Raw genomic sequence first — 27,774 nt, forward strand, 5'->3', positions numbered from 1 at the left:
GGGTAGTGGTTCCCAGACTTCAGGGAGCTCGGGAATCACCTGGAAGGTTTGAGAAAAGGCTGGCTGAGCTCCATTCCTAGAGCTTCAGATTCAGGATGTCTGTGGTAAGGTCTGAGAATCTGCATTTCTGAAACATTTTCAGAGGATGCTGATGCTGCCAGCCTCACACCACGCCATGAGAGCCACTGCCCTCATGGGATGAGAGCACTCTGGACAGCAGCCAAGGTAATGCCTGTGGGACGATTTTTTTCTCATGCATATTTGCATTTTAATGCATGTTGGAAAAATATAACCAGCACACATCAAACTAGTTCCATTTTAAAGGAAAAACAAATCAATTTAAGGATATATTTACACATACAAATCACAATCTGTCAGCTTCCACATTTATAAAATGGCATTATTATGTTCCCATGGGAGTTTCCCAGGACTTGTGAAGATCTCCTGCCTTCCTTCCTCCCTCACCTCCCTTCCTCTGGAGGAAGGCACAATCCCCACACCCTTATGGTCTCCTTACAGTCTAGGGGACACATGCTGCCACCTTTAAACATCAAGAAATTGTTAGGGGTTATTATAGTCCCAGGTTCCCAGCCTAAGACAGAAACCACCCTTCCCTCTGGCTGAAGCCCGAGGACTCTAGAAGGAAGAAGAAGTCCTAGCATCGGGGAGAGTGGAGAGTCACTGCAGTGGTTTCCCAGAAGGCCCATCCTGGGCCCTCCACCTAGCCAGCTGCCCTCTGCCTGGGACTAAGCAGCACCACACTTCCTTTGGGGGCAGCTGCCTGGAGTTAATGACAAAGCATCCTGAGCCCCAACCTGTGTAAAGGGATGGACCTGAGCCTAGCCTGGAGGATGCATCCAAGGCAGAATCCATGTAAGGCCTTGTCTCAACAGGCCCAGTCTTAACCGTCATAGGGCCGCAGGAATGACAAAATAGGACTTAAGGGAAACAAATACTCTTGTGACCATTAGCACGAATAAACCCCTCTCTGGGAGCCCCTTCAAGGAACTCTGGTCAAACCAATGGGTCTTGCTTCTGTCTGAAGGGCCGCTAATGGGGGAGACAAGACGGGCAGAGAGGCAGCTTTATAAGTGAACCCCTAAATTCAGGCTTTTGGCTGAGCCCTGTGGGCTTCGAGTGGTGTTTCCATCACACCATTCATTCCACAGGTCTTTCTGCTCCCTGCCCTCCTCATTTTAATGATCTCAGACAGACATAAAAACGGCTGAGCTCAGCACAAGTGACTGAGACATGAACGTTGCCTCAGGGTCCCCATGGACCCCAGCTGGGTACCATGCCGCCCTCAGTTCCATTTTGACAGGATAAAGTGAACTCATTTATTCAGTTGTTTTAAGTGAGCTCACACTAGGCAGTGCCAGAGAACAGAGACATAAATCTTTCCCAGCACATGGAGTCATTGCCAAACACCTTGGATAAAACTTTCTGCTTGTTCAAGACAGTTTTTCCTCCCCTCTAGAAATGAGGAGGGAAAAGCACTAAAAATTGAAGGGAATGGAGGGAGGGTGTTAGCAGATTCTGGGAATGACAAACTTGTCAACGCTTTGGCCTAATAAAAATTCTTCCAGTAAGAAAGGCAGACTTTTAACGCAGAGATTTTCCTTCGTCTTTCGGTGGGTATGGAGGGTGTCTCTGGTCATTGGGTCTGGCTGCGGGTTAACCCTAGATGAGGAACGAAGGATTTTCTGACATCTCTAAAGGCTGCATCTTCACCCTTCAGACAGGGGGTACAGCCTCAGATGCTTCCAGACGAGAGCAAACCCAAGCAGGCTGTTTGAAAACCCCCCAGCCGGAAAGAAAGCATACCTGGGGAGGACAGTCACCCAGAGAAAAAACAGTGAGTGGTGCGGCCTAACTAATCCTTTTTGGGTGCAGGATGACCCACTTTTGTTTTTCCGGTTCACTAAAATATTTCTTTTACAGTTTTTATTCTTTGCAAACATTCTAAAGCTACACACATGTAGAAGAAAGTCCTGGGGCATCTGGGTGGCTCAGTGGGTTAAGCCTCTGTCTTTGGCTCAGGTCATGATCCCAGAGTCCAGGGATTGAGCCCCACATAAGGCTCTCTGCTCGGCGGGGAGCCTGCTTCCCGGCCCCTCTCTGCCTACTTGCGACCTCACTCTCTCTGTGTCAAATAAATAAATAAAATCTTTAAAAAGAAGAAGAAGAAGAAGAAAGTCCCATAACCTTACCATCACCATAATGTATCCAATGGCTTTGTGTTTCTTGTCTATACACATTGAAAGCACAATGGTCACCAGGAGTCTAGCCCCCCCCACCCCCAACTCACTTTTTTTTTTTTTCCCAGCCAAGAATTCCCACATAGATCTAAAACTTTCCCATATAGTTCTAAAACTTCGCTACTCAAGGTGAGGTCTGCAAACAGCACAGGCACCATCCAGACCTGCTTTTCAGAGAGCTGCAGATTCTCTGGGGGATTTCTGTTTGCCCCACAGGCTGAGACGGGGTGCACACAAACGCATCAGCTAGGACAGAACTCTTCTCTACACTGGGACTGCATGGTTCCACCCTGAGCCCCTTCTTTCCGTTGGCATGGAACACCTGTGAGGGCTTGGCCCTCGGTCGGGTGCTGGGATCCATAAGACCCATGAGAAGGGTCTCCGTCTTCCTGCCCCAGGATCTAGCAGAGGTGAAGCAGGAATGGCACTGTGGGGTCTTCCACCAACGCGGGCCAGAGGTGAAGAGGGTTTTACAACTGGATGAATCCTCAGGGGCCAAGGCCATGGCAGGGGAAGTGGCTTTGCCCTGGCACAGAATGGGCTAACAATATTCCAGGTATCAGACGGAGTATGCAGGTATCCTGACCTCCGCAGGGTACACCGGTCTCCCTCGCCTGGACTCCCTTTCTGGCAGACAAGTCAGCATGTAGGCCTGCATGGTCCAGCCCAGGTACAGCCCAGGGAGTCCTCCCAACACCTGTGCTCTCCAGAAATCCCAGCCTCCCGGCCTAGGCCATGCCCGGTCCGTCTGTGATTGCACTCCTAGCATGCTTCTGCACATTGAGACAGAAAGCCATAAAAATGCACCTGTTTTTTACCTAATACTCAAACTGAACATCTCCTGCCCCAAGAAATAATGCAAAATAATGGGCAAGAATTTCACTGCATTACTTATAATTACAATATGTTGAAAAACTGGACACCACATAAATGTTCAACAAAGCTAGGAATATGCACTGTGATATATTCACTGGACAGAATAGTCTGGTCAATTATCATTTTTAATAATCCCAAAGACTATGCAGCGATAGGAAAAAACATTTGAATGTTTCAAGTAAAGATTAACTACAAGTAGTCATACTAAGATGGAAAGGACTACATCAAGATAATTGTTGTGATGAATTAATGGTTTTATTGGTATTTTTCCCCCTACTACTTTTATTTGCTGTTTTATTGCTTTTATAATATAAATATTAAGTGAAAAGTAATCCACATTCTGCGTGGGTTGATGAAAATGGGCACAGAGAGTTTGTCACATGGGGAACAGGCCAGTGGATCTGCAAGTTAAGACAGGTTAGAACTTAATCACTCCATTTTCTTTTCCTTTCTGGAAAACAGTCTTCCTCTGTGCAAGGCTTCTATGGCTCATGGTCTTCCATGTGTGTAGCTCTGCTGTGTGCAGTCATGGAAACATGGTATTTTAGAATGGACAGGGCCTCTGAGATCATCATATTCCAAACTCCCAGCTAATTCAAGCACAAGAAGTACAGTCTCCATTGCAAGTGACCGTAATGGAGGCTTCTGATCGATTGAACAGTCGTCTCATGAATGGGGAGCTCACTACTTCACAAAGTAGCCTGCTCTGGCTCTGCCTTCTAAATCATGCCTGAAGCTGTTATACCTGACCATGCCTCTAAACCTCACAAAAAGTGGGGCGTCCTGGTCAGTCATTTCCTTCCAACTGGGATTCCAAGCCACAAATCACAAACTACGGGACTCGAGTGAAACCACATCGTTCTTCTTAACATGATATCAAGCTCAAAATAAGACGTTAGGGGCACCTCGGTGGCTCAGTTGGTTAAGCATCTGACTTCGGCTCAGGTCATCATCTTGGGGTCCCGGGATCGAGCCCTGAGTTGGACTTCCTGCTCAGCAGGGAATCTGCTTGCCCCTCCTCAGCTAGTGCTTTTTCTCTCAAATCTTCACCAAAAAATAAGACATTATCCCCATTCATGAAAAATATATTCTAGAAATTCTGTAGAAACCCATAGCCATTCTACTGAATAGAAAAAAAATCATGGGCAAAGGTGAATTTCCAAAGAAGGTTGTGAGATAGTTGCCCACCCTTCCCTCTAAGGACTAAAGACTTTAGATCTGTAGAGATTCTCACTTAGAAAATTCCTTCATTTCTTCAGGAATACAAGAGTGGAATACAGACCTTTTCAGTGCTCATCTTTTTTTTTCAATACATTAGAGCTTCTGGTTGTCTCTAACCCAAGTAGAAGTTGAAGCTGATTAACTGTGGGAGGAGGGCTGACAGCTGCACATGGGCAGTGGGGACTCTGAAAGCTTTCAGGACATACCGTTCCTTCTCTTCACCAAGAATCATCCCATCTCCGGTGTGTTCCCTGTCTTACATTGGAAGGGTTTACGAGCTGGCTATTTAGTGGTGGGGTAGGAAACCACATTATAAAAGGATAATGGTGCTTCAACCTCTCCCCAGATTTTTTAAAAAGATTTTGTTTGACAGAGAGAGAGATCACAAGTAGGCAGAGACGCAGGCAGAGAGAGAGAGAGAGAGAGAGAGAGAGAGAGAGGGAAGCAGGCTCCCTGCTGAGCAGAGAGACTGATGCGGGGATTGATCCCAGGACCCTGGGATCATGACCTGAGCTTAAGGCAGAGGCTTAACCCATTGAGCCACCCAGGTGCCCCCTCAACCAAATTTTTAAATGACAGTGAATGGAGTGTTATGGATATTAATATGGATAATTTAAAAATGATAGATTGCAAAGTGTGATTTGGCAGGTAGGACACAATGTTTGTTCCTCACCCCTACCTACAAATTCTTATATTGAAGCCCTACCGCCAGTGTGACCATATTTGGAGTCAGGTCAGGAGGGAGGGGCTCTGGTGTTGGGATTATGGGATTAGAGACACCGGAGAGTACACTGGCCAGCGCTCTCTCTCCCTGCCACGTGAGGACATCGTGTGAAAGCAGACAAGCATCCTTGCCAGAAAGTGAATGCTGCTGGAGTTTGATCTTGGGCATTCTAGCCTCCAGAACTGTGAGCAAAGAAATTTCTGTGAAGCCATCCAATCTGTGGTATTTTGTTATGGTGCCCAAGCTGACTGAGACATAAAGCAATAGGGAAAATTAGGGGAAGAGGGCAGTGTCTCAAGACCGTGACTCTGACAGCCTGCCTCTGAGGGGCATCAGGCAGCACAGCTGGGGTGGGAGAGACGGACGTGGAAGGCTAGAGCCTGGCTGACCCATCCCTCCTTTGACAGCAGGAAGCACAGGACAGCTAAGAGCCCAGGAGAATGTAGAACCCAAAACTGAAAACATTAGGGGGCCACGGGGTCAGCAGACAGAAATAAGAAGGGCAAGGTCTAACTCTCCTCTCAGCCATGGATTAAAAAAAGTATACAAAATTCTGGGGCGAGTCGTTTTTGGATTCTTCCAAGAATAGAAAGTTGGTATACCTTGAAGCATAGCCTGAGCTATTTCAAGCAAGACCAAGATATTTCATAGTTCCATGGGTTACAATGTTATGAGTACCTTTAAAACACACGGTTCCCTGCCATCATGGTGGGGGCGGTGTTGGCATGAGGGAGGATTTAAGAGGACCCCACTCTTCCATTAGTCCTATGGTAAAACTAACACAGGCCCACCTGCTGGACCCCACATGCCTTTGGAGTCAGCATGCATGGACTCTCTACACCACAGCAGGAAAGAGCAAAGAAGGCCCTCGAGCTCAGAGGGCAAAGAAGTGCAGGCCCACAGAGGGGTCCTTGAGCTGAACTCCCATTTCACCTTCCAGTGCAACAGCTCTGTCGTCTCTGCTCGGGTCCTTTTTCCAGTGGAGTCCCTCTTTGAATCAAAGGAAAGGAGACCGAGCCTCTCAGAGGACCCAGAGCAGAAGCAAGGCTGGACCCAACCAGCTTTCTCTCCCCAGAGCTGGGAAGGTCCTGCTCATCTCCCCTTCCGCCAGCAATCCTCTAAGACTTTCCACTGCAGATCACACGTGCAGAGACCGCCAGCGGCTTTCACTGGGACCAGGCTTTGCTGAGGGGGATCAACACTCTCCCATGACCAAAAGCAATAGCGTCTCTTGAGAAGGGCTGTCAGACACCCTACCAGACTATGACCAATGCGTTTGCCTTTCCCATTATTCATAGTTGCCTTCCATCCAGCACCTAACATCATAGGAGCTGTGCCCCAGGTGAGGTGTTCGCTCACAACTCCCACTGGGAGTCACAGCCCTGCTCTACGTAATTGTGAATTTCAATATGCTAACACTATCATGCTGGCCAAGATCAACTTAATGGATTTGGTTTAGTATTTGGTGCCAAGTAATACACAGCTGATTAACCCAGTGCACAGATGCACTGAAATCATCTGGTTATTCCTTGCCTCTCCATGGACTCCTTCCTCAGGCAGGCATCAACTGAGAGATGACCTTGGCCAGGCTGTGCGCGGAGATGTGAAAATTGCTTGCAGTTCCCAGCAAGGAGCTGCACCCCGAAGAAAGGCCTTCGGATTGTTGACTCACCACACTGGACAGCTAGTGTTAAGACAGCTGTGATGTGCACAGAACACAGGACGGCTCTGCGGCCTCCTAGGTGGCGAGTCAAAGGAATGTGAGGAGAGGGGCAAAGGGGAAGGCCGAAGAATGCCCATTATTTGCAGACCCGGTGGGAACAGTTGCCAAATGGAAATCACTGGAGAAGTTTGTGAGGATAACCGGTAGAGCGTCTATGGGAGATGCGGACTGGAGAGGGCAATGGCAAAGTTTCCTTTAGAACTCCCTAGTGCGAGGCTGCGTTATGTGCACGGCCGCACTGCCTCTTCAGATAGAGCAGGGCATCTTAAGATACTTCCTATGCTCAGTCATATTGTGCCGTATAACTGAGGTTCAAACCTTGGATGGAAAACATCAGGGAAGAATGTCAGGGAATGAAGAAATGGCAAAGAATTATTTACTCGACAAATAAATTTGTCAATAAACAAATAAATAAATAAAAAATTTACAGAGCACCTCTTGAGACTGTGATCTTTCTTATCTACTGCTTTCCCTATGCCCTCAGCTCCCCAGGCCTGCACTTCTGGGACCTATCTTTGGAGGCTCTGGCTTCTTCTGCACGGGGGATGGAGTCTATGTTTTTTTCAAGTTCTCCAGGTAATTGTGGTAGTGAGCTGGACCTGGAATTGCCTCACGGGGCTCATCTTAGAGAAGTGTAGAGTGATGCTGAGTACGTGGCCAAAGGCATCATTCAACACAGATTTCTCTCTCATAAAAGGACACAAGGTGTCTTCTCTGGGAAGCCAGCCGGGCTGGTGTTTGGGGTCCCTCCTCCGAGCTGCACCAGTGACCGGCACACCCCTCCCTCCGTCGGCACATTCTGTTAACATGCTGCCTTTTTCTGAGGCTGCTGTTACTCTGGGATCTGAGAACGGCTGTAACATCTTTTTCCTCTTCCGTTCACTGGTGTCTGGTCTGCCGGGGAGTGAGGCAGCTGGATGGTTTTCATGTGTTTCTGAGCCCTCCTCACGGGGATAAAACCTGGGCAGGGAGCTCTGCACGTGGAATACCAGAACAGATATGCCAGAAACACCCTCCCCAGCCCCGGATGACGGGGGCACTCCCCGCAGCTGCGGGTGGGGCTCTGCGGGCCGCCCGGGCCGGGGCTCTCTAGCTGAAGGCCGTGGACCCGCTCCAGCTTTCAGGGAGAGTATCGATTTCCCCGGTTTCCTCAAGCCCACTGTTTCACTTGTTAGCAGCAAATGTGAGAAATGAAAAGCATCGCAATGGGACTTATAGGAAAACGTCTGGGATTCTCAGATATACCCTGAATGAAATGTTACTTTTTTAATAAGGCAAATGAGCCCCCCCCCCCCCCGGCCTGTTTTGAAAAAATGCCTATAACAAAGCCACATTTTCAGAGACTATTACATGGCTGGTGATGGATTAAATCTGCTCTGTTTTGAAGACATTAAGAAGCCAAGCAGAGGAAATATTTCTACATTCTGTAGGTCAGCTGAAACATTAAAAAAGCAAAATTTCTTCTTTTAAATTGTTTGACTTTTTGAAGCTTTCACCCTGCACTCCCACCTAAGAGGTGTGCGCGTGCACGTCTATGTGCGGCGCGCCCGCCTTCCTAAGCACGCCTGACTGGGGGAAGGGACACCAGTGAGTAGGCTGGGGCCAGTGGCTTCTCCGCACGCTAGCTCACATTTCCGACCCAGTAAGGCTCTACTGCCATCTCGTGGCACCCCAACGTGTTCCCAGGAGGCAGTGTGCTCAGGTCTAGAAATGAGGTCCCACGACATCCCAGAAACCCACACAAAGATGTTTACCTGTAAATGAGATTAGAATAAGAAATAATCTCGCTTTTTTATTCAAAAGGATCATGTGCTTCACACCAATCTGGTTCCTGAAAGACCTCAGGTCTTAAGATTAAGGTACCATGACATTTATTTTGCCATATTTAACAGTTTCACTTTGAAAAAGCCCAAACAGAAAAAATTACCTTCGAAACCCACTGGGACATTCTCACATAAACTAGATATTTCACAAGCAACAAAGTTCTGTCTTCAATATTCAATCTTTTCAATTTCATCCATGTCTTCAGGATCGAGTTGCTTAATGCTGCTGTCTAGAAGGAGAGAGAATGGAATCAGTCTGAGCCCAGGGCCTGAATGAAATGTCAATGAAATCTCACTCAACTCCGAATTTCTGAAGACAGTGACACTTTTGCAGATATGTGTTCCTGTGAACCCTTGCACAGAAAGCATTGAGAGAGGAACATTCTCAAGATCAGTTAAGGAACAGATGGTATCAAAATAACCAATTAATACTGACTAAAATAGCATCAGATGCACCAAACAATAGAACATGCGTGTCTAGACAGCTGGGTAGGGAAAAGGCCAGAGCACAAGTGAGAGGAGCCTGGGAAGGGGCCTGCTCATGCTAGGAGGGATGAAGAGAACCCGTGGGGGGGGAAGGCGGCAGTGAGTGTGAGGGGGCGTGGGGGCAACAGGGAGAGGGGCTGAGTCTCCTCCACTGAGGTCGCTTCCCAAGACTAGGTCATATGGCGCTCACCATAGCAAGAGTGGACGGGCTGTAAGTTTCTTTCTTCACCCTCCCTGCTTCTCCTACCATAGGGTGCTTTATCAGCTTCCCTGAGGGGGCCCTGGACATGCTACAGTCTGATTCTAGACTGCATACTCGTGCCTCTGTGCATTCCCCCAGGACAGTGTCCACTGCTTCCCACAAAAGTAAAGTACGATTTTTCCCAAAAGGTGAAGATATATTTGGGGTCATTTGGGTATTCCTCTTCCCCTGCTCCCCAGCCATATCCATGGGCTTTGGGGCATAATTTGAGAGGTAGACACCTCAGTTTAGGTCACCCTTCTAGTTTCCATCAGTTTCGGTCAGAGGGCAGGAGCCAGTCCAGGAGCCCTAGCCAGTTATCAGGGAGCCTGCCTTGTTTGGATGGGGGTCTGGAGGAAGGACAGCAGATCGCAGAATTCAGGACCATCTTAGTTGTTAGGGTGAGGCCAGAGGAAGGGAATAATGTAAGAGAAGAAGCTGGGGACAGAATATAATCCTAAAGGACTTTATTACTTTGTTTCAGATGGTGCTTTATGGGCCGTGAAAAACTGCCCCAGGTCCTACAAGGGGAGTAACATAAACCTGAACTCATACTCATTCCACTGGACTTTTGGATTGTTCTTCAGCTACTGTATATGGATGATTTCACCAACTGTCTCACTGTGGGGACTCTGGCACTGTGAGTTAGAAGTCTCCCACTCCTTGGCTCCTGCCCCTAAGCCTCTGGGCATAAGGTGCGTGACACACGTCATCACCGTCAACATCAGCAAGATGCACGGGTCCCATGGCAACAGGTGCTACTTACTAAAGTGATCCTGGATTTTCATGAGCAAGGGCAGCTTATCCACTTCAATCATGTTGAAGGCGAGGCCCTTTTTCCCAAAGCGTCCTGTCCGCCCTATGCGGTGAAGGTAAGTCTCATAATCTGGCTCCTCAGCTTGGTTTACAGGGAGATCAAAGTTCACGACAATTGTGACCTGCTTCACATCGATCCCTAGAAGAGAAGAGACACCCTAGGGTCCTGCAACTGTTTCCTTAGGACAAAGCTATTGACAAACCACATCTGCCAAGGGAATGAATTCTCATGTAACAGCCACAATTTACAAATAAAATCTGGTCTTCCATCAAGGAAGTGGATACTGGTCAGGCAGTGTGCTTGCACAGTAGGTCTAGGATGCTCGTTTTAAGAGTGTCAGTAGAAGCTAGTTCCACAGAAGGTTGTGTGTGTGTTGTGGACAGGAGCTCTCACCACCCACAGAGCCACAGCCTCCTCTCCGTTCCTGCTGTGTAAGTCCCCAGCAGCCTCCTATCTAGTGTCCCCTACCCTTCCTGGAACCCCACTCTGCACCATGCCCTGGCCGTCCTCCCATCCAGGTCTTTTTTATCCCTTGGCTCACCATTACAACAACTTCCAGCTGGGTTCCCCTCTTCTCTCCTCTAATCTCTCTGACCACAGTCACCATGACAACGTCCAGAACACTTGTGTTCAGGACCCAACTGCCCCAACTGCACAGGACGAAGTACAAATGATTCCAGATTCCCAGCACCCGAAGTCTCACCTCTTCCTCTCCTGAGTCAGATCCAATGTCACAGCCACACGGTCTTGCCATTTTCCAAGCAAACTGTCAATTCTTACCCAATTGGATTCTCTACCCTTCCTTCAAAACCTTTCACATCTAATGTTCCCTAGGAAGACTTCTGTGATCCCCCAGTGCCTCCGTCCTCCGGCACAGTAAGCTGTCTGGGTCACCATCCTTGTCCTCCTTGGAGCTCCTGGTGCCCTCTTTCCTCCTAGGTCTAGAGTCATGCCATCCAGTATGGCTATCCAACTTCAAATTAATTTAAACAAATTCATTTCCTTGGTCACACTAGCCATATATGGCCAGTGGTTACCAACTGAACAGCACAGAACAGATTATTTCCATCAGTGTGGAAAGTTTTATTGAGCTGCACTGGTCTAGACAGTCAAGCATCTGGACACTGACCTCCCAAGGGGCTGGGACCTCATCCTTTTTTCAGGCTACTCTTCCACAGTTCTGAGCTCCATAGCTTGGCAGTTCCCCATTTCTATCTGGTGAACTAAGAATGAATTAGGAAACACTGTCTGAATATGGGGTCTAGGCAAGAGTACAAGAAGGATGAAGTCTGTAGGAAGGACTCTCTTGAAAAAAAACAAAGAATTTTTTTCCCTCAGTAGTCAAAAGTTTTGAAGTTAAAAACACCTCCGAGATGGTCAACATCGTTAGGCAATGTGAGTTAAACACACAATGAGATGCCACATACATCTACTAGAATGATTAAAAAGAGTGACAACACCAACTGCTGGCAAGGAAGTGGAGGAACTGGAACTCTCCAACACAGCTAGTGAGGATAGAGAGGTAGTCGCTCTGGAAGACAGTTTCTGAGGAAGCTAAATATGCATTTACTGTATGACCCAGACATCCTACTCCTAGATACTTATCCAAGAGAAATGAAAACAGGTCTCTGAAAAACCTATACATGAATACTTACAGCTTTATTCAAAATAGCCCCAAACTGTTAAAAATCTAAATGTCCCTCAACTGGTGAATGGATGAATTGTGGTACACCCATTCAATGGCTACTACTCGGCAACAAAAAGGACTGGACTACTGATGTAAGTCACGACACTGATGAATTCAAAAGCATTACTTGAGTGGAATAAGTCAGACACAAGGGCTGACTATATAAACAGCATTAATTTATATAGCATTCTGAAAGAAACAAAATAAAGAGACAGAAATCTGATCAGTAGTTGCCAGGGGTCAGATGATAAAAGGAAGAGGCTGGCTACAAAGGGGCATAAGCAAGTTCTGGAGGATGAGGGGAGTGTTCTGTACTTTGATTATGGTGATGGTCACATGACTCTGTATGTTTGTCAAAAGTCACTGTAAAGTTAAAATCAGTGAGATTTATCATATGCAAATCACATTTCAATAAACCTGATGTTGAACATGAACACACACACACACACACACACGCACACACCTCGAGCACAGACATTGGTTGTTATAAGAACTTTCTCTTTCCCATCCCGAAACCTCTGAATGATGGAGGCTCGCTGATCCACGGTCAACTCTCCGCTTAACAGAGACACTTGGTGGCCGTCCTGCATCATCTCCACAGTCAACCACTTGGCATTTCGACGAGTCTATGTGAAAACACAAAACCCAGCATAGCAGCCCACGTCCAAGCAGACTGGCTGTGTTTGCCATGCTCACATAGGCACAGCAGGGAAGCCAGAAAGGCTGCTTGGGAGCTGTGCTTTACCTTTCCCTTAAGCCCTAAGAGGAACCTTCGAATGGGGCACCTCCTGTGCTGCTCAAGGTCATATCCTCTCAACCTGTGGGAGCTTTGGCTTCTCAGCCATGAAGCAGAGATAAAATGCTCACTTGCTTCATGTGGTAGGATGATGACAAAATGGAATAACAGTGGAGACAACCTCAGGCACTGTAAGTGTGCTTCCTATCTCCTGGTGTCTCGCTCAGATCTTTAATGTGTTACGGTCACTGTTTTCACCACAATACGATGAAACGCATACCTCATTTCATTTAAAAAAAAAAAAAAAAGAACCAAGAGCTTAAAAACATGAAGTCACTTGCCCAAGGTTTTCATGGCTAGTCCATGGTAGAAGCAAGCTTGCTTTTATTCTACAAGCATGTCCTCAGTGCTGTCCCTGTGCCAGGCGGGTGCCAATTCTAGTGAGACTAGGCAAGTAAGATAGAGGAGGTCCTGCACTCATGGAGCTTACAGTGTTCACGTGGTAGAGAGAAAATAAAACCAAGATGTGAATGTGAAACATGTCAGAGAGCAAAAAATAAATACGAAAATAAAAATAGGAAAATATTAATAGTGAGTGACTGAGTGGCTACTTTACTCATAGTAAGTCAGGAACTAGAAAAGAATATTCTTAATCTGATGGAGGGGACCTGTAAAAACCCCACAATGAACATCAACCTACAGGGGCAAGTGTTAGAAGCAATCCTAAAATAGGGAGGCCTCTATTTAACGTCATCTTGAAGTCTCTATTCCGTTACTTAATCTTTCTAAGTTCCTCCCATAACATACGGATTCATTTCTGTCCCAAGTGGTTCTGAAGATTAAATATGCTCCTGTACTCAAAGTGCTGACAGGGGTGCCTGGGTCTCTGGCCCCTATTAGTGTCACTGTCCCCTCCACTCCTGCGGGCGAGTCTGAGCACGGCGAGGACAGATCTCAGCACCGTTACCTGGCAGAAGATGATGGCCTGCCCAATGGTGATGCCACCGTAGATGTTGCACAGGGCTTGGTACTTGTCTTTCCTACTCTCGCACAACACGTAATACTGTCGGATGTTGTTCAGGGTCAGCTCCTCTTTTCGTAACTTAATAACATTAGGGTCTGGAATGATTCGCTCTGCAAACTGCCACACAGAGTCCTCAAAGGTCGCTGAAAAGAGGAGCATCTGGCACTCAGAAGGTAAAGCTCTGTAAGAGAAGGGAAGACATCATCAGCCTCGGCCATCCCTGTCACTCTCCTGGGGGGTGGAGGGCTTCAAACATGTCCTAGCCCCTGCCACCAGGGGTCAGCAGAGGAGTGGCTGCCTGCCACAAGTTCCACCCCTGTGCAAAGGGCCATGTGTTCTGCCCCTCTATGCCACCAAGAATTTGGAAAGACACACACAAGCTGAGTGTGGAGCTCAAGAGCAAAGTTTAGATATGTATTTTGAAGGGTCTGGGGTCTTTCATGCCCATTTTCTTCCTAAGCGAGGCAGAGTCAGGAGCCCCGGGTGTCCGTCTAGGTATTCTTCATGGTGTTCGTCTCACACAAAGTGAAATGGGAGCAAGGAAACAGGCCAGTAATTCAATGGCAGGTGTTAGAGTTCTTGGGAGAAAAAGAACAGCCACACTCACTTTCTTTGGGATGGGAAGGACCTGGATAGAAACAAAAGGGGAACACAGGGGAAACACTACTGCACACAAACCATGAGCTGAACCTGCAGCAAACACAGGGCTGATTCACACCGAGTTTAAAAACGGGCAAAATGAAGCTAGCAGTAAGAACAGAGGTTAACCCTGGGGAGGAGTGGCAGGGATGGGGGGCAGGTGGAGGCTGGGATATAGGAAACAATCTGTAGGGGAACTCTGGAGTGCTGGTAAACTTTTAGTTCTTGGTCTGGGCTATTATCTCATGAACCCAACCTCTTTGAATTTTCACTCAGCTGTATACTTGTGATTCATGTATTTCTCTGAACATATTGTATACATCAATAAATTTTAACTTACTCTGATTGCACCAGAGAGAAATCACCACTTTTGAGAAGACAGAGCATCTAGAAGATAGGATGTTAGTGTTAAAGGAGAGTGGGGAGATCATGAAATCCAGTGACTCCCAGGTACTACGTCAAGCCTGTGGCGTGGGTTGTCTGGGAAGCTTTTCCAAGTAATGATCTGGCAGACTTCTGGGCAACTACAGTAGACTGTCTACAGCTGTACCTTCCCTGCTTCCCACGTACCACGAGTATGATTATAAAGAGACAGAAAGACATGAACCCACAACATGAACAGAAGGAGAGAAATCAGTGGATGTGATAACTCAATGTATTTCTGGAAGACAGGAAAGCGTGGTAAACAAGAAAGCAGATGACGCCCTCACATGAGCAGTACAGATGGAAACGGTGATGCAGACAGTGGCTGAGATGCAAAGGTAGGGGCTCCCTCAGAACCTCTGAGAGTTCTTGGAGCTACGAGCACCCGGTGCCAGAGAAAGCGGGGGTGGTGTGCTAGAAGATACGAGGAAAATTCTGCATTAGCTTGCTGTGTTTTGGAGGAGAGAGAGGGTGGGGGAAAGAAGGGGAGACATCTTGGCCATCTACTGTATCACAGTTCTCCATCTGGAAAAAGCTGGCACCACGACTGGCATCCCAAGGTTTGAGACATTTCATGCCAAAAAGACGATGTACACAGATTACACCAGGAAAGGAAACATGGGCATTCTACAGAACACTCTGGATTTCAAAGACCTGGGATGAAACAAATCATGTAAATTATTTCATTAATGATTTTTATATTGATTAAATTGATAACTTATTAAATGCTATCTTTTATATATTTAAAGAAAATATAACATGAATTTCACCTTTTTAAAAATGTGGCTATTAGAAAATTTAAAATTACACAAGTAGCTTGCATTATATTTCTATGGGACAATACTATGATTTAATCTTGTTTAAGCAAAAGAAGAAAATCAACAATGGAGGAATGAACAAGCAACATAAATCCCTAAATTTTTTTTAAAGATTTTATTTATTTGACAGACAAAGATCACAAGTAGGCAGAGAGGCAGGCAGAAAGAGAAAGGAAGGAAAGCAGGCTCCCTGCTGAGCAGAGAGCCTGATGTGGGGTTTGATCCCAGGACCCTGGGATCATGACCTGAGCTGAAGGCAGAGGCTATAACCCACTGAGCCACTGAGGTACCCCCATAAATCCCTAATTATTACTTAATATTCTCTTGAAGTGAAAGCAATTGGGTCTTTCCTGGAATTCTGAGTCTTTCATTCTCAGTTATATGTAAATGGTAAGGGATGGCAAGAGAGAGTCTCACTTGATCTTTGGCCAAAATTAATATTTTTTAAAAGATTTTATTTATTTCACAGAGAAAGAAAGAGCAAACACAAGCAGGAGGAGTGGCAGGGAGAGGGAGAAGCAGGATTTCACTGAGCAAGGAGCCTGATGGTGGGCTCAATCCCAGGACCCTGGGATCATGACCTGAGCCGAAAGAAGATGCTTAACTGACTGAGCCACCAGGGCACCCCTGGCCAAAACTATTTTAAATAAGAAGTCTGGCTGAAAATGTGTATAAGGAGTAGCTGGATCCCACTTTATTTCAGGCAGTTGGGCATGTACAAGTAGGAGACTAGAGGTTTATTCTGTGCAGAAATCCCAGACTTGGGGATGCCAGCCTCGCAGAAGGTGAGAGTAAAGCAGAGAGCTGAAAATAGGGAGTGAAAATATGCATATGAATATGCAGCCCATTCCCTGGCCCTTTTCCCAGGAGGCCAGCAACCAAATATATGTCTCCTACGGAGGAGATGAGAGACATTCCATAGTTCTAATAACCTGCAAGTAACGAGCATCCTAGGGGGAGCTGCCCAAGTCACAAGCCCCAACCATGCACCCAGAGCTGCCAGCAAGCTTCTTGGTTCTCAACCATAGGTAATGAGAGGCTAGCCAAGAATCACCAGATACGAGGGGGAAAGGTCCACCATAAGAGAGACAGAACAAAGAGACAAAAAGGAGAAACTTAAGATAATTCAGAGGCAAAGTTGAAAACAGGAAAAAAATTGTAAATACTCGAATTAATATTCTCAGAGAGACAATAGCAGCATATTGCGCCTATAACAAGAAAAGGAAGTTACAGAAGAGGAACAGAGAAAGCCAGGGCAATCTCAGGAAAAGAAGGTCAAACAACTGTGTTATTTTAATGACAGACAGAAGGACACATTCAACTGGGTGAAAAAGGTAAATACCAGAAAAAGAGCCACTGTCCCGCATGAAGGAAGAACAGAGGATGAGGCTTGGTGGGAAGGAGACATGAAAAGTATATATGGACACCGAACCTCCCAAGTTCAGGATGCGACAGGCAACACTTCTAAATTCAAAGTTGTTTTGTCTTTGGAAAGCACATAGTGCTCAACTGGAAGCAGGGGATGCTGAACCCGTCTGGCCACCCTGCACAGAGGGACATGCATTAGTGCGTTCCTCCCTTGGTATCTCTAGGAAACAGTGAAGTTACATCGCGTGCTTCCATGCTTGCAAGTGAAATGTCCTGCAGGTGAACAAATGGAGACATTCTGACCATGGATGCCTTACCACGTTCAGTGGGGAGCTAATTCTGGAAGATCTTACCAGTCAGTGCTCATACTTTGTACATTACACCAGCTGCTATGTCAAATTACAGCAACAAAAAATATCTTCCCCCATTTCTTAGGATTTGAAAAGTGGGAGTTCAAAATATCTTCTTGACTTCTATGGAGTTTTAATGAGACACAGAAAATCTAAAACAGAAGATTGCTGATATCACATCCAAATACAAACTAGCTTCTGCTCGACTGTCTGCATGTGCCGCAGACAGTGCAAACGTAAACTCTGGCAGCTTCCACTCAGTCTATAAAATTCTCAGAGAAAACAAAAAGATCTTGCCACCTAAATATCCCGCAGGCTTTGTGCACAGCACTTCTAAAAGGTGAATCATTTGCTTAATTGTAACACCGAGCTTTCATTATCAAAGTTTTTGCTTACTTTTGGCTTCCTCAGAACTTGCAGAGGTACTTAGTAAGATTTTTACCTGTATGGAAATGGAAGGAGAGAGTCACCTGGAGAGTCACCTGGACATCTGCTTGTATGATACTATCACTGTTGAGGCCATGGTAAGGAGTTAAAAAGTTGCCCAGTCATAAAGTCATATTTTCAAAGTGTGAGACAAAAAGTCCTTCTCTAATCTGAAAATACACTGAAGGTGGGAATGGAGGAGGTGATCATAGTAAATGATTGTAATAAAATGCTGTTTCTCCAAAACTGTGTGATGACCTGTGAAGTTGCTTTCAGGAGACTGTTTGCCCCTGAGTTGTCTAGTGTTACCTACAAATACTCGTAGCAAAAAAATTACTAATTTTTTAGGAAATAAGGCTGCTGCAGGACTAAAAAATGTCACCAGAAAAGGGCAGCCCAGTTGAACAAGACTTTCTTGTTCCTTTGCTATAAACTGTAACTTACTTAGAATCCATCTTTGATTTCACAAGCCTAAATCGCTTCTGTGCTTCACCACCATTTTCCTTGAGAACCGCAGTGGTAGCTGATGTACTTCAGGGCGTTTGAAAACGATGGACATTTTAGATGTGGAGAACCTAAATGGTGGATTTACAGATGCAAGGGATCTGAATGACAAACAGCTGATCTACCAAACAAGCCTGCAGCGCGGATGTGTACATTTCTAGAAAGCTAGACACGAATGCTTGCGTGTTTGAAAACCTGGTGTTGATAGTAAGTAAACTCTTAACTAGTCCATGCTTGAACACTTTTGTGAAGAGCACAGCACACTGGACGAACAGCAGGAGTCAGCAAAATGAATTTTATGGTCCAATGTAAAATTTCCCACCATATACCAAAAAGGCGGCTTCAGGTAGTTCAGAGAATTATTACTGGAAGAGGAAAGGAAAAGAGTAGAAACAGCTTACTGTGCTGGTTGGGTCTTTAAACACAAGTAAGAGCTATTTAATTAGTCCTATTGTATTGAAATTATCCTCATAAAAAATCTTTTATTTGAGTATCTTAAAAATATATAATGGCACAGAGCACAAAATTTAAGCAGCCAATAATGAATTTAAAGAGATTAAAATAAACTGCTGTCAAAGATGACATTATAAAATACTGTTTATGTTTCTCATATTATTCATTTAGCTAATTGAACTAATAATTATGGCTAATTGCCACTGTTAACCAGTTCTGTTGTTTTGCTTAAATAGTTGCATTTATTTATTTATTTCCTAAAGATTTTATTTATTTGACAGAAAGAGACACAGCAAGAGAGGGGAACACAAGCAGGAGGAGTGGGAGAGGGAGAAGCAGGCTTCCCACTGAGCAGGGAGCCTAATGTGGGGATCAATCCCTGGACCCTGGAATATTGACCTGAGCCAAAGGCAGACACTTAACGACTTAGCCACCCAGGTGCCCCAAATAGTAGCAACTATGTAATAGAAAATATAGGGGGATATAGAATTTAAAAGAAACATGTACTTCCCATATTTTTATCTTAATAACACATGTGTATGACTATTTTTCTATATTATTACATAGATATATTTTTTTGTCTGTAATGACTGTGTCCTGCTCTTTAAAAAGTTCTTTACTGTAGGGAAAGAAATAACCTAAGCAATTTTTCCAGATCTGGGAGGCACAAATTTTGCAAATGAAGAGGATGAGTGCACTATGTGTCGAGAACAATGGGTGAGGAAAAAAGGACCCAAACCAATGCACATCACTGAGAAATATTAGAATACAGTGGAGAGAGAAGATTCTGAAAGCTTCTAGAGACAAAAAACAGATTACCTACAAAAGTTTGGGGATCAGGATGACATTAAACTTGTCAGCAACAACATGGGAACTGACAGTATTAATTATGGTATCTTAAAAAAATTTTGTTTTCAACACTGACTCAGAATTTATTGGAAGAATTAACTTGGATTCCACATGCAAGCAAACTGTCCATCAAAAGATCAGATTTACAGCTACAATGAAGACACTTTCAGACATGTGGGAGATGGAAAGTGAAATTCCTAACAAGTCTTTTCAGGAAATGATTAGAGAATATACTCCCGAACATTGAGTAAACTGACAGTAACTAAGAAAAAGCACCCAGAAAACGGGAGATTCCAAGACCTATAGTGACAGCTGTACAACCAGACCAGACTGAAACTGGACAGAGCTTGGGAGAGTTTCAGGAAAAAAGACATTGATGGAGTAGTTTGTTTGTTTGTTTTTAAAGATTTTTTAAAAAATTTATTTGACACAGAGAGAGAGAGGTCACAAGTAGGCAGAGAGGCAGGTAGAGAGGGGGAAGCAGGCTCCCTGCAGGGAGCCAGATGTGGGGCTTGAACCCAGGACCCTGGGACCATGACCTGAGCTGAAAGCAGAGGATTAGCCCACTGAGCCACCCAGGTGCCCCACTGATGGGAGTTTTTAAATGTATTTGCCTATTTGGAAATACCACTGAAATTAAAACACATATGACGAAATAGGCAGAGAAAGATTAAATATCCCTAGCCAGTAATACTAACCAAACTAAGGAAAACAGACAATTATTAATTCTAGGGGAAATAGCTGTATAAGGAAAAAACATAATTATAATAATACACTGCATGACAGTGAACAATATTTATAATGCCCTAATGATAAAAACACTATTAAGGCAGTCAACTCTTACAACGTAAGCACAGAGAGGTGGCAGAGGGGACAGGAAGCGGGGGGAGGGTGGTGGTACCAAAGAGCTGGATTCCCACTTCCTATACTAGCAGTCAACAGACACTGACACACTAAGAAACAGCCATTTGAGCATACTATTTAAACATATGAAGGTTAATACCAAAATAGAGATTCTCTAGAAGCAGCACTGTTTTTCATTACAGGTCTTTCACAACTGCTTGTTTCTTGTTTTTTTTTTTTTGTTTTTTTTGTTTTTTTTTTTTTCTTGAAAGATTTACTTATTTATTTTGGGCAGGGCAGGAGTGGGAGGGGCAGAGAGAGAGAATCCCAAGCAGACTCTGCACTCAGTGTAGAACTCAACTCAAGGCTCCATCTCAAGATGCTGAGATCATGGTCTGAGCCAAGACCAAGAGCCAGATGCTTTATCCACTATGCCACCCAGGTGCCCCTCAGTATTACTTGAATTTAATAAGTGACACAGATCCTTAGAGCCCACTCCCAGAAATTCTGAACCAGTAAGGCTCGGGTTAGGCCCAGTAATGTGTAATTTTAAGGCCCCTGGGTGATCCTGAGAGAGAGGCCTAGGAAAACAACAGGATTTACTTGACAAATGAAAGGCAAAATCAGGACTAGACCATGTGTCTCCTGATTCGAAGTTACTGTGTTCTCTACTCTCCACAGCAGCTTGTGCAGGCTTTAATAAATTCTCTTTAGACATTTGCTCTTAACAGCAAAATTAGTGGCACAATTTGGTGGGTTTCATGTATAGGCCTGCAGTGGAAACAAAACCAATCAGGCAAGATGACAAACTAAAGTGGGGAAATGACAGCAGTCTACGAGGCTGCTGAGCTGGTGAAAATACTCCCCAGTTTGTTTTAAAAGCAAAGGAAGTAGGGAATCAAGCCATGAAGACAACTGGGAGCAGCAGATAAATCAAACTCCCCCTCCAGACCGAAGATCCAGGAAGAAAAAAGGTGAATGTGAAACTTACCTCTGAATCCGAATGCTCTGATCTGAGAATCCTTGTGTGTCAATCATCACATCCGCTTCATCCAGGACAAACACACGAATCTTAGTCAAGTCAATTAATTTTCGCTTGAAACACCAATCTAGAACAGTCCCAGGAGTGCCAATTATAATCTGTTTGGTGATGTCCGTGCCTCTGGGAACTGGGGAGAAAAGGGTTGAAAGACTCCTTCAGATGCAAAGGACCCTCACAGTCCACAACTCGGGACCACACAACAGGACTGTGAAGTGAAAGTATATTTCGTGACGATTTTCTAAGTGCAAACCCTGAGGGTCATTGAGGATTTGTATTTGCAGAGCTTTAGGATAAGTCCCCCGTTTCTAGGTTTAGAGTCATAACAGTCCTGCCATTGGATTCTGCCCCACGGTCAGTGAAAAAGCCACCCTTCAGCGATCCCATCACCTTACAGAAACAGCAGCACAGCTGTGAGAAACCTACCAACTGTTCCCAAATGGAAAATAAGCACAGTACTATCAATGGGTTACATTAAATAAATTATGGAATGCTATGAAGCTAGTCAAAACAATGAGGTGGGATTATATTCATGAATGTAGAAAGATGTCCAAAGCATGTGCTTTTTTAGACATTATGAAAAAACGCTCCCATCTTCATGAACACTCTACAAAAACAAACACCTACATGTACATCCTCATGTGTACAAACTGAAAAAAGAAAGCAAACCACGGAGGTCTTGTGAATAAAACTATTATCCTTGGAAACATGTTTTTGAATGACAAGGAAGAACAACTTCCACCTTTATCTTTTGACCTTCTCTGTTTTAAAGGTTTATTTTTTCCTGCTATGCACATGTGACACTTTAATGAAAATGTTAAACACTTTTTGTTCTGCAAAAAAACAACTGAGCCCCCCAAAAACGAAAGCTATCATCTTGCAGGATGTGGAAATGATGCAGCTAACATGTACGGGGTCCTTATTAAGTGCCAAGTGTGTACACAGTGCTGCCTCTACATCAGTTCATTTAATTCCAGTCACAGCTCCTTGGGACAGGTGCTATGATGGCTCCCATTCTAGAGACGAGAAACCGGAGAAGGTACAGAATATGGTTGCTGGTGGTGGAGTCCGGAATTACAAAATCTGCCAGGCCGGCTTACTGGTACATACTGCGATTCCCTCGAATGGCGTACATCACTTGAACATCCACACAGAATTTTCCCATCCGTTCGACCACGCGACCAGTCTGCAAAGCCAGTTCATAAGTAGGAGCTAGGCAGAGGCACTGCGAGAGAAAGGAGGGGGAAATCGCAAGGCTCACACAAGCCATCATGCAAATCTGAGGCACAGTTAAAATTCATACAGGGAGACACAAGTTTTGTGCAAAACTGGGAGATTTTGGATGAATAAAGTATTTTCAGTTGAACACAATTTAGCAGTGATAGATCTGAAGTGAATGTTGAGTATGGAAGGAGAGAAGGGGCTGAAGGATAGAGAAATACCTTTATATATTCCTCTCTAGAGTTATGCAGAACCACAGATCTGGCTTTATTGTGTGTGTGTTGGGGGGTGGTGTAGGGAGGCTGGGAATCAAGAAGAAAGGAAATGCAAGGCAAACCACTCCTTGAGTGTCACCCTGTCACTTCTTCCCTGCTATTAAAAGTCTGCCTGTTTCCAGAACACTCCCTGATTGATCCAATCCACTATACACACCTCTGGCAGAATATTCCCTAAAACTCTTCCCTTTGTTACCTCCAGCCCCTATATCTGGTGGTTGCTGAGGAATGAAGATGTTGATGGAAGAAACTGGTGATATTTAATGCATTTATGGGCTTCAATTAAATATCTGTGATACAGAGGACAGGAAAACATAGCTAAAGTGCTAATAATTGTTTCCACACATTTCTCAACATGGGTTTAAGCACAGATTTTCCTGAAAAATTTTTATTCATAATACCAAACCCTGAATATGTATTTCAGTGAACCTGTCCAAAAAGCCAGGCACCAGTCTTCCACATCCCCAGCTTATCTTGCTAACAAACTGTAAGCTTCCTAAAGGAATCCTTTGCGTGGGGTGCACTCAGTACTCAGGTACTCAGCTTGTCAAATGAGCTGATGAGAGCAGCTTGGAGATACACAGGAAAAGCACCAGACACTTGCCCAAAGTGGAAGCTAGGCTAAGAGAAGGGCAAGCACACTTCCAGCCCCTGCTCTGCCACTGTTGGCTACCTGTGACCTCATGCGAGACACTTTCCTGCCCAAGTCTCAGTCTCCCCTCTGCTACAGGAGGCAGCGGACCGGGTGCTGCTTTGGTCCTACAGCTCTAAGGCCACCACTTGTGAATTGCTCACTTCAGGTCAAGTGCAGTGTGAAAAGGATATATTATTTCATCTACACGACAATTCTATGAGGCATTCATTCACTAAGCAAGCCAGACACTGTGCTCAGAGTCAGCAATGATCCACGCTTTTAGAGATGTTATCCTTCCAGACAGGGAAACAGACTTCGGAAGATCTACTAACTCACCTAAGACACTCTAGGAGTAAGCAGAGAGACTAGGACTGGAACAGGTCAAACTATAAAGCCTGCGCTCCCACCACCGTTCCATCCTGCCCCAATGCTCTGTGATTTTGAGAAGAAATGCCTATTCTACATGCTATCATAGCATGGCAATATTATCTCCCACTACTAAAATATCACTAGCACTGCAAGCATTCCCCTCTCTCCATCAACCTTTCCTTACCTGTGGGAACAATTCCAAGGTATTGACTCTGCTTAGCATTGCCAAGACAAAAGCAGCTGTTTTTCCTGTTCCAGACTGGCTCTGGGCTATGAGGTTCTGGGGTCTGTAGAAAAAAAGAGACACCTGGGCATAAACTGCACACAGAAGGCTAAAAACCAAGTTGGAACAGCACTGCCCTGGAAACTCACGGGTGGGCCAGCATCATAGGGAGAGCCATCTCTTGGATTTTGGATGGTCTGTTAAATCCCATTGCATAGATCCCTTTTAATAGCTCTTCCTTCCTGTAAGAAAAAAGAAAAAGCACACACTTAAAGCCTACAATTGGTCAGCAGCCTCAGAAATACAGACTCAAAAGGTGTATTTCTAAATTAAGCCACTCTACAACAGGGCTTCAGGATTTAGAAATATACAGTTTATACCTTGACTCCCAAACATACACAATTATGCCTGTATAGTTGAACCACTCAAATAATAAGCTATGCTATAAGCCTAGGCTGAGGACAGTATTAATAGCCTAACATTGAACTTTCGGTTGAACTAAGCAAAAAAGGAAAAACTCATCTGATAGAAGTGTATAAATTTGTCAGAAGAGTTTTATTTTCTGCACAAGCAGAAAACAGATTTACTCTTTCTTTCTTTTTTTTTTTTTAAGATTTTATTTTTAAGTAATCTCTACACCCAAAATGGGGCTTGAACTCATGACCCCCAGATCAAGAGTCCCATGCTCTTCTAACTGAGCCAGCCAGAGGCCCATACTATTTAATTCTTTTTAATGAATGACAATCTTTGATTCTTTAATAGCAGTTTTCAAAGAAGACAAAGTTTTATTGAGGTAATTCTTAACATCAATTCTTTCTAGGAGCAGAGGACACAATATTACCTCATCCTTCTAAGCCAACATTTTTTTTTTTTTTTTTTTGAGAGAGCAAGCGAGAAGACACACGAGTGGGGTGGGGTAGAGGGCAGGAGCAAAGGCAGAGAGAGACCATCTTAAGCAGGATCCAGGCCCAGCAGAGACCCCAATGGACGGCTCATTGATCTCATGATGTTGAGATCATGACCTGAGCTGAAATCAAGTGTTGGATGCTTAACTGACTGAGCAACTCACACACCCCTGAGCCAGCATTTTTAAATGCATCTTTCCCGCGATCTCATGATAGTTGATAGAAAGAAGAGAAAATGACATAGGTTGGAAAACCTCCACTTTCAATGACATGCACGTTTTGCATTTGGTTATTTGGCAGATTACTGGCTGCCAACTGTTAATCACAAGTAGGCTTCTTCTTTCATTTAGAAATTGTTGGGGCATTGGGGTTTTGGCTTTTTCCCCTCTACGTAAGTCCCTATTAGTAACTCTTCCTGTTAAAATGCAGTTCCTTAATGCTAGTTGATAGATCCCTCGAAAATGCAAACCCATTTGGGAAAGTTATTCATTTTAATACCGTCTGAAACAAAATATAATTAGGAAGGTAACAGCTTCTAACTCATCTAAAGGGGTTGAGGGAAGGTATTTGGGCCATCAGTGTCCCCGTATCTGTATTACAGTATGGAGAATAGCAATATGGCTGTGTTGAGCTTAGCTATCCCCATTAGCATAAAGTTAGAATATTTTACCATCAAGATGTTCTCAATTTGCTGCACACTCAGGTATCCTACTGCTCCTTTCTGAATTATATTTCAAATACATGCAAAATGTACACATCTCATTTTAGTATTAAATATTAGAACATTAAGGGGATTCTGAGAGTTTTTATTTTTAGCAGATTACTTTGTTCGGTACCATTCTTTCCGGCATTTTCCCACAATAAATGAGTAAAAGTACTCACAGCCGCAGCTCTTCAAACGTTTTCACTGAGTAGAGTGGAGAGCTGGGATCCTTCTGTAAGACTTCAACTCGGTGACTGGATTCTACTAAGGACTGTCGGATTAACTTATTTAAGAGTGAATTAGCTGCCAAATCCACTGAAAAGCAAAAATTAAAAAGGATGATATTGCAGGAGAAAATCCAGCCTCCAAAATGAATCTAATCAATTGGTCCTTCCCATTCAGAGAATGTATGTCAAGCAACTGCTCCTACTCTCATCTTTCCTCTAAAAGGAGATTCTAGAAAGAATGATGTAACACTGAGAATTCCTTTTTAGACGAGAATCCAGTTTCTTATGCTCTGCTGCTATACCAACCTCTGACCTTAAGCAAGCCTACTTCTATCACCACCAGAACTAATTTTTCCTTGCCAGCTGAAAACTCTTAGTCCATTCCTACATATTCCATTTCAACTTCCCCTAAAGAAATATGGCTAATCCTAATTTAGTATTTCTCCTGATAGTCACTACTTACGAAGAAAGCAGAAGACCGCCCTTTTCCCATTGAGATTATATTATTTGCTCATTGTGAAAATCATGAGTGCTAGTTTACATGCGAATAAATTTATCTCCTACCTACATCTTCATCATCTTCTTCCGTATTATTAATAGAACCATCTAAAAGAATGGAAGAGAAACAATAAATACCAACAGAAATGTAAAGTGTATGATCTCTCACCATCTCCATAGTATGCACTGACAGCAAGGGTCATCCAGTGAAGGAGTGGGTTAAAAAACTGGGAAGGTAGTGGAGCACCTTGACAGTTAATAGGAGCCAGAGGCATTTCAGTTGCCAGAGACCTGAGGAAAGCAATGTTTTGTTTTGTTTTTTAAATTAATTGAGGCCAGTCTGCCTTATCTAACAGCACTCACCTATATTTGGGACTGTAGAACTCTTAATGCCCCGAAGGTTCTTCCGGGGATGGATGAGGTTTGAAAACTATTGAAAGACACAAATTTCAACCAACATTAGGAAGCAAGTCACCAAGCAGCCCAGGGCTCCCCCTTAGCAGGGAGGGACCCACCCGAATACTGTTTCCTTTGCCCTGTCAGGTATTAATTCTGACACTAGATTCTTTTCAGGAATAGGTCACCTCTATGAATTACGCTAAAAATCGAAGGAGACTTTACTGCTGCCCCTGTACCTTAAGTTCCTCTTTATAGTCCTCTAACCTAAGTGTGGCAGTCCTTGGGGGTCACAGCACGAGGAAGGGATGGTGGGTAGCAAAGCGCGGTGGTCGGTAAGATGGAAGCTAGCCGAAGCTCAATGGTCAAATTGGGAGAGCAGGAAACTCCAAGATCTAGTTGGGACTGTCAGCTCCTTTCTCTCCCGAGACTTCTAGGGGTCTTCATTTCGCCCTTTCAAACCAAAGGTCTTGCGTACCTCTCGGGGTCTCCTGCCCCTGGCCCTCCCCCACATCCTTGCCACATCCCCCCCCACCCCCACCATTTGACACCCCACTCCACACGCTAGCGGGGTTCTCTCCTCCCGCCCTTCCCGGCAGATGTCCCTCTCGGAGTGCGATTCTGACCCGCGCCCACTTGCCCTCCCCGGTTCAGCGGCAGTTACATGACTGTTCAGCCGCTCGCTCTCCGCCGCCCCGGCGTCGCCTCCCCAAAGTAACGACGCCATAGCCACGATCGCAGCTCCCGCCCCCAGCACGTGCGCCCTCCCCCGGCACGAGGCAGTGCCCGGCTCCATCCTGCGGCCAATGAGCTTCCTCCGGGGGCGGGCTGACGCGCCCTCGACCACCCGCGACGCGCTGCGCAGGCGCGCGAGCTCCAGGGAGGTGGGCGGAGCCAGGAGAGGAGGTGGGGGCTGCGGGAGACGAATTCAGAGGCAGGTTTGCCGTCTGGCAGCGGCGCGTGGGCGCCGGGGGTTCAGGAACCCGCCACGCAGC

The 27,774-nt window shown here is 45.0% G+C and overlaps 1 protein-coding gene across 2 annotated transcripts; it reads right to left on the bottom strand.

Annotated features, from left to right (window-relative positions):
* Positions 1-8,574: 8,574 nt before the first annotated feature.
* DDX25 (DEAD-box helicase 25) lies at positions 8,575-27,606 on the bottom strand. 2 transcript variants are annotated; one of them, XM_059392104.1, is made up of 12 exons: positions 27,444-27,606; positions 26,747-26,813; positions 26,450-26,491; positions 25,838-25,973; positions 24,200-24,292; positions 24,012-24,114; positions 22,439-22,553; positions 21,281-21,458; positions 13,560-13,797; positions 12,320-12,482; positions 10,119-10,307; positions 8,575-8,855 (listed from the first exon to the last, which is right to left on the bottom strand). In XM_059392104.1, exons 1-12 carry the CDS (start codon positions 27,573-27,575, stop codon positions 8,794-8,796), a joined length of 1,518 nt encoding a protein of 505 aa, XP_059248087.1. In that variant the 5' UTR covers positions 27,576-27,606; the 3' UTR covers positions 8,575-8,793. The 2 variants fall into 2 exon arrangements, with proteins under 2 accessions (XP_059248087.1, XP_059248097.1); XM_059392114.1 differs by lacking the exon at positions 27,444-27,606 and adding an exon at positions 27,406-27,422.
* Positions 27,607-27,774: the final 168 nt, after the last annotated feature.

The sequence above is a fragment of the Mustela nigripes genome, chromosome 1 (genome assembly GCF_022355385.1).
Source record: "Mustela nigripes isolate SB6536 chromosome 1, MUSNIG.SB6536, whole genome shotgun sequence".
NCBI classification, from domain to species: domain Eukaryota; kingdom Metazoa; phylum Chordata; class Mammalia; order Carnivora; family Mustelidae; genus Mustela; species Mustela nigripes.

Coding starts and splice junctions, on each gene's coding strand:
- DDX25 (XM_059392104.1), bottom strand. CDS start 27,575: ATGGAGCCGGGCACTGCCTCGTGCCGGGGGAGGGCGCACGTGCTGGGG. Junction 24,293..25,837: donor ACGTTTGAAGAGCTGCGGCT/GTGAGTACTTTT, acceptor TTTTTCTTACAG/GAAGGAAGAGCTATTAAAAG. Junction 24,115..24,199: donor CCTATGATGCTGGCCCACCC/GTGAGTTTCCAG, acceptor TTTTTTCTACAG/ACCCCAGAACCTCATAGCCC.